At 37.9% G+C, this 14,031-nt stretch overlaps 2 protein-coding genes across 5 annotated transcripts in view; one reads left to right on the top strand and one right to left on the bottom strand.

The window, feature by feature from the left end:
- Positions 1-14,031, top strand: part of LOC123306825 (protein Wnt-7b) — a 108,871-nt gene that overhangs the window by 90,880 nt on the left and 3,960 nt on the right. For all 4 annotated transcript variants that reach the window (XM_044888984.1, XM_044888982.1, XM_044888983.1 and 1 more), the window contains exon 4: positions 10,334-10,605. In XM_044888984.1, coding sequence (XP_044744919.1) covers positions 10,334-10,605 — 272 coding nt within the window. The remainder of the gene's footprint in view (positions 1-10,333; positions 10,606-14,031) is intronic.
- On the bottom strand, positions 2,109-5,727 carry LOC123306824. Its single transcript, XM_044888980.1, has 3 exons — positions 5,318-5,727; positions 4,836-5,262; positions 2,109-2,745 (listed from the first exon to the last, which is right to left on the bottom strand). The coding sequence occupies exons 1-3, from the start codon at positions 5,675-5,677 to the stop codon at positions 2,162-2,164; spliced, it is 1,371 nt and encodes a 456-aa protein (XP_044744915.1). The 5' UTR covers positions 5,678-5,727; the 3' UTR covers positions 2,109-2,161.

Raw genomic sequence — 14,031 nt, 5'->3', positions numbered from 1 at the left:
GAGGGGGGGGGCGCCATCATGAATTTTTGCCCTGGTCAGAAAAAATCGTAGATCCGGGCCTGAAAAAAGCAATGGGAATGCTGTTCAATAAGAAATTTTTAAGTCTCAAAACATAATTGATCTTCTGCAGCGCAGGAAATACATCTCATTAGTGGATGTTCGAGATCATTATCCGCATTTTATTACAAAGAGCCAGTCCGCAACCATGCGTTGAATATATGCCACCGGCATTCCAATCATCGGAAAATGATAGTAATCCACAAATCAATTTGTTTCGACTCCGTTCCTCGAGTTCCGTAAACTGAATGGCTGAATGTTGTTTATTTTGAATGATACAACATTTTGTAGTGATTCGATATCTGCAATAATGAACTTTTGGAAAGGTTTTCAGTAGTTGAATTTTTCGTGATTTTTATATCATTTATATTAGCGCTTGCTGTATTATCAATGATATTTCTTGCTTTCCCCATCGAGATGAGTGTTGTGTTGCTCTGATGAAGTCGAACAATACCGAAAATGATTTCGGTAGACCATGAGGTCTACCTTTTTATAGAAAGGTCTTCTTGTATTATGGTGTGGTTGATATAAATATACACCGCGCGAAAAAATTAACGCACATTCTGAAAATCTCAATTTTAATGAAAGTTAACTCTACATTGACTTTATAACTTATTTTTTATGTTCTCTCGGGAAGGTTTGAAACGAAACAAGACACATTAAATGGATGAAAAATTCAGGATTTCACCGAATCTTATGTGAAAAAAGAGAAATGAACAATTTTCAAAATACTGAAATGCTGATAAGTGATTTAATTCTTGGTATTTCCACCCCTTGCTTTAATTACAGCTCGGCAACGACGGTTCATACTCAAAATGAGTGATCTTAAAATGTTCTGGTCTAATCCTTCCCAGACTTCTCCGGGTTGAATTCCTAAGTCATTAAGAGTAGCTGGATGATTTTCTGAACTTCTCAGCCTTCTATTGAGGTTGTCCCAAACCTGCTCAATCGGATTGAGATCTGGAATTCTTGCTGGCCATTCCATTCGAGAGACTTCAACCTCTTCAAGGTACTCCTGAACGATGGGCGCACGATGGGGTCTGGCATAGCTCCACTATCAACGACCACTAGGACTGTGCGAGCAGTCAAAGATATTCCACCCCATACCATAATCGATCCTCCCCCGAAACCAGTAGTATTCAGGAAATTGCACTGAGCATATCTTTCATGTGGACGTCTGTATAGAAGGGAACGTCGATCACAATGGTAGAGGCAGAATCTAGACTCATCTGTGAAGAGAACTCTTTTCCAATCGGCCTCTTCCCAATGGATATGCTCTCTCGCAAAATCCGAACGCGCCCTTCGATGGGCTGGGGTAAGAGCTGGGCATCTTGCCGCGACACGAGGCCTTAAATCATATTCTCTGAGGCGATTTCTTATTGTCTGAGTGCTAATTTGCACCTCATGAGTTTGCTCAAGCTGAATTTGAAGGAGGCGAGCGGTTGCAAACCGTTGTCTCAAGGAAGAAACTCTCAGGTAACGTTCTTGAATATTTTCTGTAAGTGTGTACCTTCTGTTATATCTAACTGGTTCGCAAAGTGTTTACGACTAATTTCAGATGATATTGAGCAACTGAACAAGTGAAAATGCAATTACTTACCCCAACGGGCTTAAGAGGAAACCTAGGCGAATACCACTAGTCTGGTAGCAAAAAGGGGGTTCCAAAAGGAAGGGAAACTGAGACCTAACCTTCTTTCCGTTCAAGTTTTGTGGTTATCACCTCTCTGATAGAGAAGACACAGGAACTCCACTCAAAAGTTGCTCAATATCACTTAAGTTTAATTAATTTAGATGATTTCAATAGAGATGACAAATGGTGCGTTAACTGCGGCGATATTACAGAGAGGATTGCTTTGCGTTTAAGAGAAAAACTCTTCGCCTCCCACGATGATATAATTGTGATGATTGACAGATGAAGAGTTATTTTTCCTGACCGCAAGGTGTCGCTAGCGACTGGGACAAAAACGCCTGACACACCCGAGTCAGGCAACCGTAACATTCTCAGCTTCTCGGTTATTGGATTTTGTAATTGTCGAATGACGAGTGAGAAGTAGGAAGTAATAATATAATTCAAAATCTATATTCACACTGTATATATTGAAGATTAAAAAGATAAACCACTTTTCGAAAAATAACCCTTACAAGGGCTTTTCCTACTGTTTGATAATTGAAACTCCGAGGTACTAGTGGTAGGTGCCATTATATCCTTCGGGTGATTATTGATGACGATCTTCCATTTCAAATTACGCTTCTTCGAAGATCTCGATGGCGGCACTCTCCTTCCAAACCTGTGTGCCACCTCCGCATGATAAACGGAAAAATCTGTGGTTCCAAAGTCGGTCTTCTGCTCGTGTGGCTTGTTGAAGAAGCTCCCGAAACGTTTGGAACCGAAGGTGCCTTGGAAGTTTGTCGAGTCACTGGAGTAATCGCTTCTTATGTAGTCCTCCTCGTCGGAGAGGTTCCTGATGGAGGGCATATTGAACATGGATGGCCGGATGGTGCTGACATCGTCACCCGCTAGGACTGTCGCATCCTCGTAGTTTGTCGTGGCCTCGTCGATCATGATGGAAGTTGCCACTTTGGAATCTTGATCTGTGGTGTTTGCTATGTGAAGATCGGTTATGATGCTCTTCGATGTTTCTTCGACGGGAGGTGCGAAGGTGGTTTTGTTCAATGTGTAGTGAATCCCTAAAAAAGATATGGTCCAGGTTTTTCACTTTTTACGACGGGGGAAATATTGCAATCGTGTGAGTTTCTGAATTTTCCGCAGATTGACCTTGAAAATGGGGTGTAAATAAAGTATCTAGCAATATCACTCTCCCAGCATTTCACACAGACTACCTTTTCTTTCACGATGACAAATTTCTAAATGAGTATAAACATTTTTAGATTGCCAGAGGCATCTCTGAACAAATTGAAAATTATGGAAGTGTAGTGTGTAGAAGTGATCATGATAATCATTGGCGTATCCAGGACTTATTTTTGAAGAAGCCTGCGAAGCTCGAAGTAGTTTTATGCGTGTTTTTTTCGGCCAATAGCAAACCTGTACTTCAGAATTCCATTCGACCTTGGGGGATGATGGTGTAATTCGTCTTAGTTTTTTTTTGAGTGGAATGAATGTCAATTTCAAGGTCACATTCAAGGTCAAATCAAGATCCTCATGCCTGTTTATAACAAAAACCCTGTATTTTATTGAATAACCAAATGTATTTTCTGATTCTGCATTCATTTTGTCAACGTTTTCTACAGCTATCTCGAATAGTTCTCGAGTTATTCTTGAAAAGAAAAACTGTTCGAGGTCTACAGGGTGATTCTTCAAATCGTACAAATATTTTAACAGAAAATTCTTGAAGTCAGAAGAAACACTTTTTTCCTATACCATTTTTTCCGATTCTGCCCTGATAAAAAGATATGGCCATTTTAAATTTTCATAATGAGCTGGGCTACCTGCAGAATAACTAGCTGAATCTGTGACACTACACATCTTTGGATCTTTAAAATAGAGTTGTATTCAGCCAAACTACCCAATTTGTCAAATTTTACAGCAAATATTCATTAGATAGCGTCAAACTTCATTTCAAGAGTTGCGTTCTTTGAATTTTTGGTATTTTTAAGGTACCTAATGAGAAAATACATAATGAGAAAACTGGAAGACTTGGGTGATATCTTGTGTTCGAAAAAAAAAAATCAAATAAATGAAAAACTATATTCCGAAATTGATTCCATTCGATAAAACCGTTTTTCAGAACTAAAAATAATTTTTTTTATGGGTTTTCAACAAGCTGTATCTTTTAAACCGAGCCGATTCGAAAAAAATCGTAAAGGAAAAAAGTGTTTGTTTTGACCTAAAGAATCTATTGTTGAAATATTTGTACGAGTCGAAGACTCACCCTGTATAAGAAACTTTGTATTTCCCGAGAGAGTGATGGCGTATCTGAGAAAACAGTGATAAATCACTTATTTTTTTCAAGAAGGGGCGAATAATTCTAGTACTTTTCAATTAGCTATAGGAAACGTACAGAAAATAAACGTTGATTTGAGAAATATATCAGAATATGCATTAAAATACAGAATGATTCATTTGGAAGAAGCAGGTTCACCTTGATTTGACCTTGAAGCAATTGTAATTTATTTTAGAAAAGTTTGAATTGATTGCTATTTCTTCTTGATAACGGAAAAACCTGTTTGGTCACCAAGCACTCAATTGTTCTTCGAAATAAAAGACGAAGAAGTAAAAAGGTAGAGAACTGTCTTCGTGAATTGTTCAGTAGCAGGCAATTTATTAAGGTTCAACAATTACCACTCAAATGCTACTGTTGCTAAGCTATAGTCCACGCGGCAGACATATTTGCAATCGAAAGATCTCAACACTACAAGATCTAAGAACCATCTGGATCTAATCAAGTATATGCTACACCTCCCTACTGAATTCCTTACAGAGGACACTGCCACTTCAGGAAGACCCTTATGAGAATGGATCTAACAGAAACTAAGGAGTGCAGATTTTGTGGGGAAGTGAAAAACATTTCGGATCATCTGGTGACCATTTCATGTACCGGAGTTCATCGAAACTGGGGGTGAACTTTAAACCACGTATTGGTGAGAACAGCTCTGATGGAGGGCACAACAGATATTCAGTTCACAGTACGCAATCTCCCTCTAAAATCTACAATCTTCAACTACCCAAACTAGACACAATCAATCTATCGATCAATCCACAATTAGACAAAAGAAATAATGGTGCAAAATAATCTGAAGTAGACACATGAGTAATTTACCTAGCAGTGGGTGGTCCTTGGGGCAAGGCATATAGTTGTAAGCTCCTTTAGTAATGATGCCTTCATGCTCAACGTTCCTGGGGACCAGTCTCCTTTGATTCTTAATAGGCATAGGTGTACCCTGAGTACTGACCGGCCTTGGCTTAACACCCTTCAGTACGTTAATAGTATGTTCCAAATCTGGTGACATCTTGGCAATCCTCTGATCGACCTCTGTCACCAAATCTTGTTCTTCGTTAGCTGTTATGGTGCGCAGAATTAGTTCTTCCCCAGATTTTGGATCTGTTAATGGCTCGCAAGCGAAACTTAGCTTCGACTGGAGGAATTCCTCCACTGGTGTGTTGCAATTGACTTTCAACGAGTTGCCACTTGTAACGGCCTGTACTGCTTCCATCTCCATCTCCTGGGAGGGTTGCTTCTTGATTTCCTAAAAATCGAGTGATTAGGCTCGATGCATAAGCGCTTGAGTTCTTGCGAGATACCTCATGAACTTCCACAGGCTTTTCATCTCTGACTGCTTCGACCTCCACAGATTTGATTTCATCGAAATCTGTAACCGCAATTTCCTTCTCGCAAGTCGTCTTTGAATCCTCTTTCAGGCTCCTCTCGTATTCCACAAAATCTTCCTCGACGCCGAAGAATCTCAACGGTACCCGTTTTATCACCAGCTTCTCCAGAACATATTCGTGTGGTTCATCTTTGTCGTACATGACCAGAGCTATATCGCTGGCCCTGCATGTTAGTTTTTTGGGCCTGAGGCACGGGCAGCAGATGCTGAATAGGGTGAGTTTTTCCGAAGGACGAGCGATCCTATTGCTGGTGATATTTTCATTTGTGGACATGTCTGGAGTACATCTGACATGTATGCCATTTTTGACGTACGAACTTATTCGACACTGTTCATTATTTGAGGTGATTGTTGTCTGTTGAATGTCGATTAGTGGGATTTTGACAAAGCTTGAAGTTGGTATCGAGTCCATTTTTATAATCACAGCTTCGTATTGAGGATGCATCCATGGCATCCAATTTCGGGCTTCTAAAGGATTTTACAAAAAACCAGGAAAACCTTGACAGAGGTCCGAGATACTTGCTCAGGTAGAAGACTTGAACCCCCTCAAATATTTCAATTCAAATTTCGCTCTACCGGTATCGTGAATAGCTTACGAAATACTCGTAACAAGGCACAACTAGTGGTGGCTGGTGGCTCCATTTTTGCCGCCATTAGAACAGTTCGGGAGTGAGAGGGTTGAACGTGATTTTGTTGTTAGGAAGTAAGGAATTGAATAATTTATACTGTCTGAAAAGTTCAATAGGTGCTTGGTGTTATTTAGTTTTATTGCATTCGTTTATTAGTATTGTTTTACAAACGTTGGGCCTTTTCAATGATAGTTGTAAAAGTTTCAAGAAAATATCTGTTGAATAGACTTAAATGGATTGCGGGAGACTAGACCCATGTTATCGAGAGACATAATCAGTTGTCCAAGTTTCCCGCACTGAGCTTAGATAATAGTTTGCTTAAAAAAAAAAGAAAATTGAATAATGGAAATAAATATAAAAAATATACAAAGGTTTAAAAAAGTAAAAACCATCTCGGAAATAAGTGAGAGTGACTCTGAAATAGAAAATATGTATTTCATACGCTGATACATCTGATGATGAAAACCTTGACATAGACAATCGTTGGTCATTGGAAATTGTTTTCTTTCAATGTTTTTCCTGATAAACAAACTTATGGTCAAGTTTCTCGTCCCCTGTTCAACTCTTCCATGGGTTACGGAGATATGAGCCAATTTTCAGTTCCTAAAAAAAAGAATTGCTGAGCTCAAAATGTTCATCTCACCAGCACTCTACTATTATCTATCGTTACCTATTTGGGCATGATATCTACCATTTACATATACGACTTGAGTGGCTTCAGAGTGAAAAGGGCTGCAACTCCTGGAACAATACAGTAAATCCTTCTGTATACAGGGTGATTCATAACTATTGGGACATAGGCTAAGGGCAGATTGTTTGAACCAAAATATGGCGATAGGACCAAATATACCTTCATGAAATATTGCTGTGAAAAAAGATAGAGGTCGTTAAAGTTGAATTTCTTTTTCGTTTTTTGTTAATAATTTCACTGTATATTTTTTCATCCGTTTTTAAGAAAAACACAATTGAACAGTTCAGAGCATCGGAAAGGGATTTGAAGTAACGATTTATTTATTTTATTCATTTATTTCGACGATAAAGCATAATTAAAAACAATGTAACATAAAAAGAATAAACTTAAATTAAATGTTCTACGTGGCCTCCTCCGACTTCTATGCCTTTTCTAATTCTTTTAATAAAGGACTTCGAAAAAAATATTATTCTGTCCACTTGTAAAAAATTCAACTTTAACACCCTCTATCTTTTTCCACACCAATATTTTATTGAGGTATATTTGATCCTATCGCCATATTTTGGTCCAAACAATCTGCCCTTAGCCTATGTCCCAATAGTTATGAACCACCCTGTACATAAGTGAAAGCAATATTGCTATACAAAAACTGTTTAATTGCGGAAATTCACCTTAGGAAATTTTATGCTAAATATATTCGTAACTTCTTGATTCGTAAGGTCCATTTTTGGTTATACATACTGAGAAATTTTTGCAGGAATTTGGACAACTTGATTGAATATGTTGTTCTTATATAATACATTGCCACCGTTTAGAATCTGCTGAGATTCGAATTCAAGGCTGAAACGACTGTAGAAATCCCTGATGCACCTAGTACCTAAATTAAATTTAATGTAACATCTTTTGAAACTGAAGAATGAAACTCATTCACTGAAAAATCTAAATCTCTTCAGCGTTTCGACATAAATTTTTTTTGAAAAGTAGCGAATATTCAACGGTGAATGTAGACGAACAATTTTGACACAGCGCCTATCTGCTAACTCAACGACTCCAAACAATGGAATTAACTAGAGTGAGAAAGTTACATCACAAATTCACCCAGCCCAGACGGGCGACAATAAAACTGCGAAACGAAAAAATAATTAAAACAACACCGAATGATTCACAGTAGAAATTTACATTTTCATGGATTCAGGTGTGTCAATACTACAATATCATTTTTATTATGCACATCGCTAATAAGTTGGGAATACTATAGGTGATAAATATTGAAAAATAGTTCCTTCAGTTTGTTCTGAATGCGGTAGGTACAAAAAACGAATATACAGTTTGTTCAGAGGATATTCATTCTAACAAGAAAACATGTTTCAACGTGGATTGAATTCACAATTGTGCGAAATTCATTTTTGGATCAAGAAGTGTGAGAATGAAGATACAAATCAACACAACAAACAACACAAATTGCTATTATCCATTTATTAATAAGTACAGGATCCTTCAAAACAGACTGAGTCTATGTGGTATATGAGGAGAAGGTAATTTTTCAAAAAAAGTTGTATACAAAAAGCGACTTCCTGTCAGCTGAGATATTTTCAGCACTCTGTATTGGGACACCCTGTAAAATTTTTCAACAGGAAGATCTTCTTGGGATTTTTGTTTCATGGAATTGGTGGATGTGGAATTCAATGGTCCTCGAAGGCAGAATAGTATGAAAACACCAAAACTTGGATCAATTTGTCGATATAGCCTCGGAAGATAAAGAGTCTCAACTATTGAACGTAAAGAATTATTTTTTACATTAAATTTGTGATATGAGATGCCAAAAACTAATTCCCAATAGTTTTTCACCAACCCTTGTACGCAAAATCTGATCTATAGCAGATAGTGTTAACCAAACCCGAGAACTTGTTAGCAATAAATCATATTTGCATCACGTTCTCTAATGCGAAACAAGATACCCGATTACACGATATCGCCATCGTTTGGTTTCACAAGTAATAAATAAATCTGGGGAATAGATAATTCATATATCATTGAATGATTAACACCGCAAAGCACTTGTATCTCTGAATCTATCTCGACATAATTCATCTAGCTATGATACATCAGTTTTTTCAACTCGGAAGGATTTCGCCATATTTAAATAAATAACAGTATAACTGTTTAGTTTTTGATATCGAATTTCCCATTTGACATTTCTCCGTACAAGTTTTATGGGACAGGAGGACTCAGAAGAAAAAGAAGTAAAATAATTGGTATTTTTTTAACATCTGACAATGTTTGGAAAAGTTATAATACCTACCAATTAAAAAGAATACGCAGTGAAAGTTGAAATATCAAATATCATTTTTGTTATGGTAAACGATTTTACCATATACGAGAAGGTATTTGTTTTATAACTGATTATAATACATTTTTCTGCATGTCCGCTCAGCGTTTTCATATATAATCAATCACCTTGTTTTGAAAAGGAGAAGTAGATTTTGCGAGAACTAGAAACAGTTTTACTTTCTATTCATTACCTACTTCCTCTTCTTATTATTTTTTGTCACTCGACAGTTTGCCAGTTGGAACTTACAATTATGCGTAATTGTCAGTTTACACTCGCAAGTATACCTCATTACCAGTTTGAAGTGACAGGGTGTTTCGGAAGGTGAGGTTTTTTTTAGAAGGTAGAAGTCTCAAAAAGTTATTTCACCAAAAATTGTCTATATCTACCTATATGTATAAAATATTCAAGATGACTGAGTTACAACCCCTAGAATTTCGAAAAATTTTCATAAAATTTCAAGTACGGTACTGTAGATGATGACTCCAGCATCGGGAAAACGAAACAAAACATGAACATATGGCTTAACAATGAATGATTCTGTACATCCGAGTGTCTATCTAATAAATTGCATTATATCAGGTCGTTAATGAAGGGAGGTATTTAAAAAAGTGTATGATTGTCATCTTCAAACTGTCAGATTAAGAACACCCCCCTGATTAGTGTCAGATTGATGGTTCAACACGTCTGCAGCACCGAGATGAACCATCTGTCAGTCTCTTGAAAAGTATAGCTTTCTTTTGGTCCCATGTATGTATCTTCGGAAAACCAAGGACGAAAATCTGTCTATTAGGCACAGTCGAGCCTGCAAATTGATAGCTCAGGCGTAGCCGAGGATAGCAAGTAGGCGAGACAATATAGTCAGTTTCTCACGAGGGATCTAATATATTGCTTAGTGATGAATATCCGGACGAAAAGTACATCAGTACGAAAAGTAAATAAGTACGAAAAGTAGTCGCCTTCAAAAATAGTCAATTTTTCTTCCGGAAATGTCATATTTTGTTCAGGTCAAGAAAAAATTTTTTTTTCGTGGTATTTTGCATTGAATGTAGATGAAGCTGTCTTTTCAAAAATTACGAGTTTTAACCTTGTCTAAACAGAGTGCCAACTGAGCTTGTGCCCATTTGATGTATAATATGTACCTATGGATCTTTTAGATCGACACACGCTGTGCCTATCGTATAGACTGTTTTATCCTTGTATATCTTCATATACAATTTAGCATCTTTATTTATGCATATTTGCCTATAAGTTCTTCAATATGTTGTATTTTATTTTTAGGTTCCAGAGAAGCCGCTTTCACATACGCCATATCCAGTGCAGGAGTAGCTTATGCGGTAACAGCTGCTTGCGCACGTGGCAATATCACCGCCTGTGGTTGCGCCCCTGGACCAAAGCCCAGAGAACCTACGCCATCTGGATGGAAATGGGGAGGATGCAGTGTGGACATAAATTTCGGTATGAAATTTGCAAGGAAATTCATGGATGCCAGGGAGCTCGAGGGAGACGAGAGAAGTTTGATGAATCTTCATAACAATAAGGCAGGAAGGAAAGTGAGTACCTGAAAGAATTGAAAGTCAATGTTTTCAGTCGAGTGCATTATTCAACACTTCAAAAACAGTATAAACTGCTGGGACATCAACTAAGTTGAAAAGAGGATTTCCTTCTTGGGTTGTTCTGAGAAAAGTCTTTTGATCAAAATTAAATAGTTGAGAAATTGAATTATGGTCCCTAGGAAATGTTCAGGAAGGAAACTCTTCCCCAAAAATGAAGAATTCGTAGAGTTTTGTTGACAGGAACAATTATGAATCTTGTTTAGATCTCTGCTCAGTACTCGTGAAAGCACCCCAAACACTTATATGCCAAAGAACTGTGCTTGCAAACATGGTGCTTCTAAGCATAGTGCTCTCAAGTATAGTGCTCCTTGGCATATTTTGATGAATGTGCGTGATATTTCAAGCATTTTTCGAAAAGGCTCAGTAATTCCAAAAACTGCAAGGACTCCAAACACATTTGATATATCAAGTACTGTGCTCCTAAGTACGAGCTGTTCTCTGTGCACGAGCAAACTAGCTCCCAAACATGGTACTTCTAAACATGGTGCTTTTAACTACATATGGTGCTTAGTACTTAGTGATTGCTTAAAAGCTTTTGCACTCTCAAGCACTGTGCTTTATACATTCCTATAAGCACTGTGTCCTCAAACAATATGATCTCAAGTCCAAATACGGTGCTCTAAGAGATGGTGCTGTCAAACACGTTATTTCCAAGTACGGTGCTTCCAAACATGATAATTCTAAGCATTGGGCACTCAATTATGGTACTCAGGTGCTCCATAATATTTTTTAAAGCAAGTTCTTGGATTTTTTCGAAAAGGCCTAGTGATTTCGAAAAGTCCAAGCACTTAGAACACTTTTGAGCTCCCAAGCACGATGCTTGACGTGATTGACAGAAAATACCTTGGAATGTATCTGACATATCCTATATATACTGCTCTACAAGAGTTAGGGATATCGTATTCAATCGTTTTTAAAAGTATGTAATCTTCGAGAAAATTGCTGTAAAATCATTTAAAACAACTTGAATCGATCCAATAAAAATCAGTATGGGACATTTCGTCAATCTGGTCGCCTTTTTTCTGAAGTTTGGTTCTTTGCATAGGCTTCATGATTGTTCTTATTTTGAAATGAAGTGTTTATCAACGGCTTCGATTTGAAACGAGTTTTCTGAAAATGCCAAGACGTGAATTAACAAACGCTGAGTCTAATAGGGCTATCGGAGTGCTACAGGGTGGCCTAACTCAGGTTGTTGTAGCGGAAAGTCTCCAAGTTAGCCAAAGTGTGATATCTCGACTTTGGAATAGGTTCAGGGAGACAGGTTTCGTGTTGGAAAGACCAAGGCTTGGTGGGCGACGAAAAACAACACCTGCTCAGGATCGTTTCATCACCGTTTCGGCGAGAAGAAACCCTACATCTACGTGTAGAATGCTACGGAATACTTCTCAAAATGCAGATGGGGTCAAAGTTCCCATCGAAACCATCAGACGACGTTTGTGAGAGGTTCTAGGCGTCCATTAAGAGGAGTTCCATTAACACGTGACCATAAGCGTCAAAGACTGGAATGGCAAGGGAACATATCAATTGGAACGATGAATGGCGCAGTGTCCTTTTCACTGATGAATCCAGATATGGACGATTTTCAGATTCTCGAAGAATAAGGGTATGGACAATCCCATGCATACCTCGTAATCGTCGCTATGTCCAAGAAGTTCAACCATTCCGAGGGGGTAGTGTTATGGTATGGGCCGGGATATTTTTCAACGGGCGCACATATCTACACATTTGTCCTGGAAATATGACCGCCTTACACTAAAGGGAGCATGTCATTGACAATGTTGTGCCCAATTTTCATGCTGCTATTGGTGAACTTTTCAATTTCTAGACGATAACGCTAGACCGCACCGTGCACCCATAGTTGAGAATGCGCGCCAGGAGCTTGGTATTCTACATTTACCAATACCTCCGCACTCATCAGATTTGAGCTGTATTCGGGTTCGGCTTTTGGACGGTCCGAGAATGGTTCTAGAACTGCGCAAAGGATTTTATACTAGGGCGCAACAGTTTTGCGCAATTTTAGAACAATTCTCGGACCGTCCAAAAGCCGAACCCGAATACAGCCTTTAATAGCATAGAACATGCATGGGATATGCTCCAAAGAAGATTAGATAATCATCAACCTACCCCAGAATCCATAAATGATCTGAGAGAGCTTCTGCCCCGTTTATGAAACCAAATTCCTCAAGAAATGTTCAACAACCTCGTGTGTAGTATGCAAAGATGTCAAGCTGTTATTGATGCCTGTGGAGGCTATACATTGTATTGATAGTCTTAAAATGCTTGAATTCTCTGGGAATAAAATTTCGTTATTTTACACGATTTTTCTTAACCACCCTGTATACGCTGCAGACCTACAGGCTTAAATTAATTTGCAAATTGAAATCATATTAATATGAATTTTCATCACAAAAATCTTATTTCCACTTTATTTTTTTGCAATTTAAGTCAATATCCCTAACTCATGTGGAGCAGTCTACTTAGGTTTATATCGAAGACAACCAACTAGTTCATATAGTTTTCGAAATTGAAGATTTTAAAGAGATGATAATGCTCAGATATGCAAAATTGCCAATTCTTTCATCAAACTGCTGAACACCAACAGTATCTCAAGTCGCGTGACTTTTTGAAACCGTTCCTACGACAAACGGTATGTACGAAGCCTCCGAAAGGGATAATTTGGCCATTTTCATCCTACAATTAGAGCCTATTGAGAAGCAATAACAAAACGGACTGCCGTCGATCCGTAGCAGAGGAATCTAGCGTTTAGGTTCACGCAAAGTGACGAGCACTTCACGAAATTATATATCTCAGGTGGCTGTTCCTTTGAATTACGACCCATTATTTCCACTTAACGATAAAGTTATTCCCTTCAGGCTAAAACTTGTCTGGATCAGCATTTTCCCGTGAGCTATATGCAAATTTTCGTATTTGAGGGTTATAACATGAGGATATCATTTGGAATTCAGCGGAATTGATTAGGCGTGAAAATTTGAATGAAATAATAACCAGGGTAGTTCTTACGAAAATATTTAGGGAATAGGGCTCGGAAACGGGGTATGTTTATGATAAATATTTTATGAATATACTCGTAGGTAACGCTGTATCTTTTGATGAAGGGTTTGAAAGGGAATTTTCATGAGGTGTACTGGTTGAATTGAAATAACCCCTACTAGATACCAAAGCTAACCCCTTGATGTTATGAATAGAAAATATTTTCAATCTGAATTGAATAAATTCAGATAGTACTCCTTTTTCTTATTTCTACTTCCAAAAACGGCACAATTAAATTATTGGAAGAATTTTTCTCATATTTTCTTAATACTCAATGAATTCTCAATTCAAATGGGCAAATACAAGGTTTTC

The sequence above is a fragment of the Coccinella septempunctata genome, chromosome 2 (assembly GCF_907165205.1).
Source record: "Coccinella septempunctata chromosome 2, icCocSept1.1, whole genome shotgun sequence".
In the NCBI taxonomy this organism is placed as follows: Eukaryota; Metazoa; Arthropoda; class Insecta; order Coleoptera; family Coccinellidae; genus Coccinella; species Coccinella septempunctata.
The sequence above is the reverse complement of the archived record's forward strand: the minus strand, read 5'-3'. Positions and strand labels throughout refer to the sequence as shown.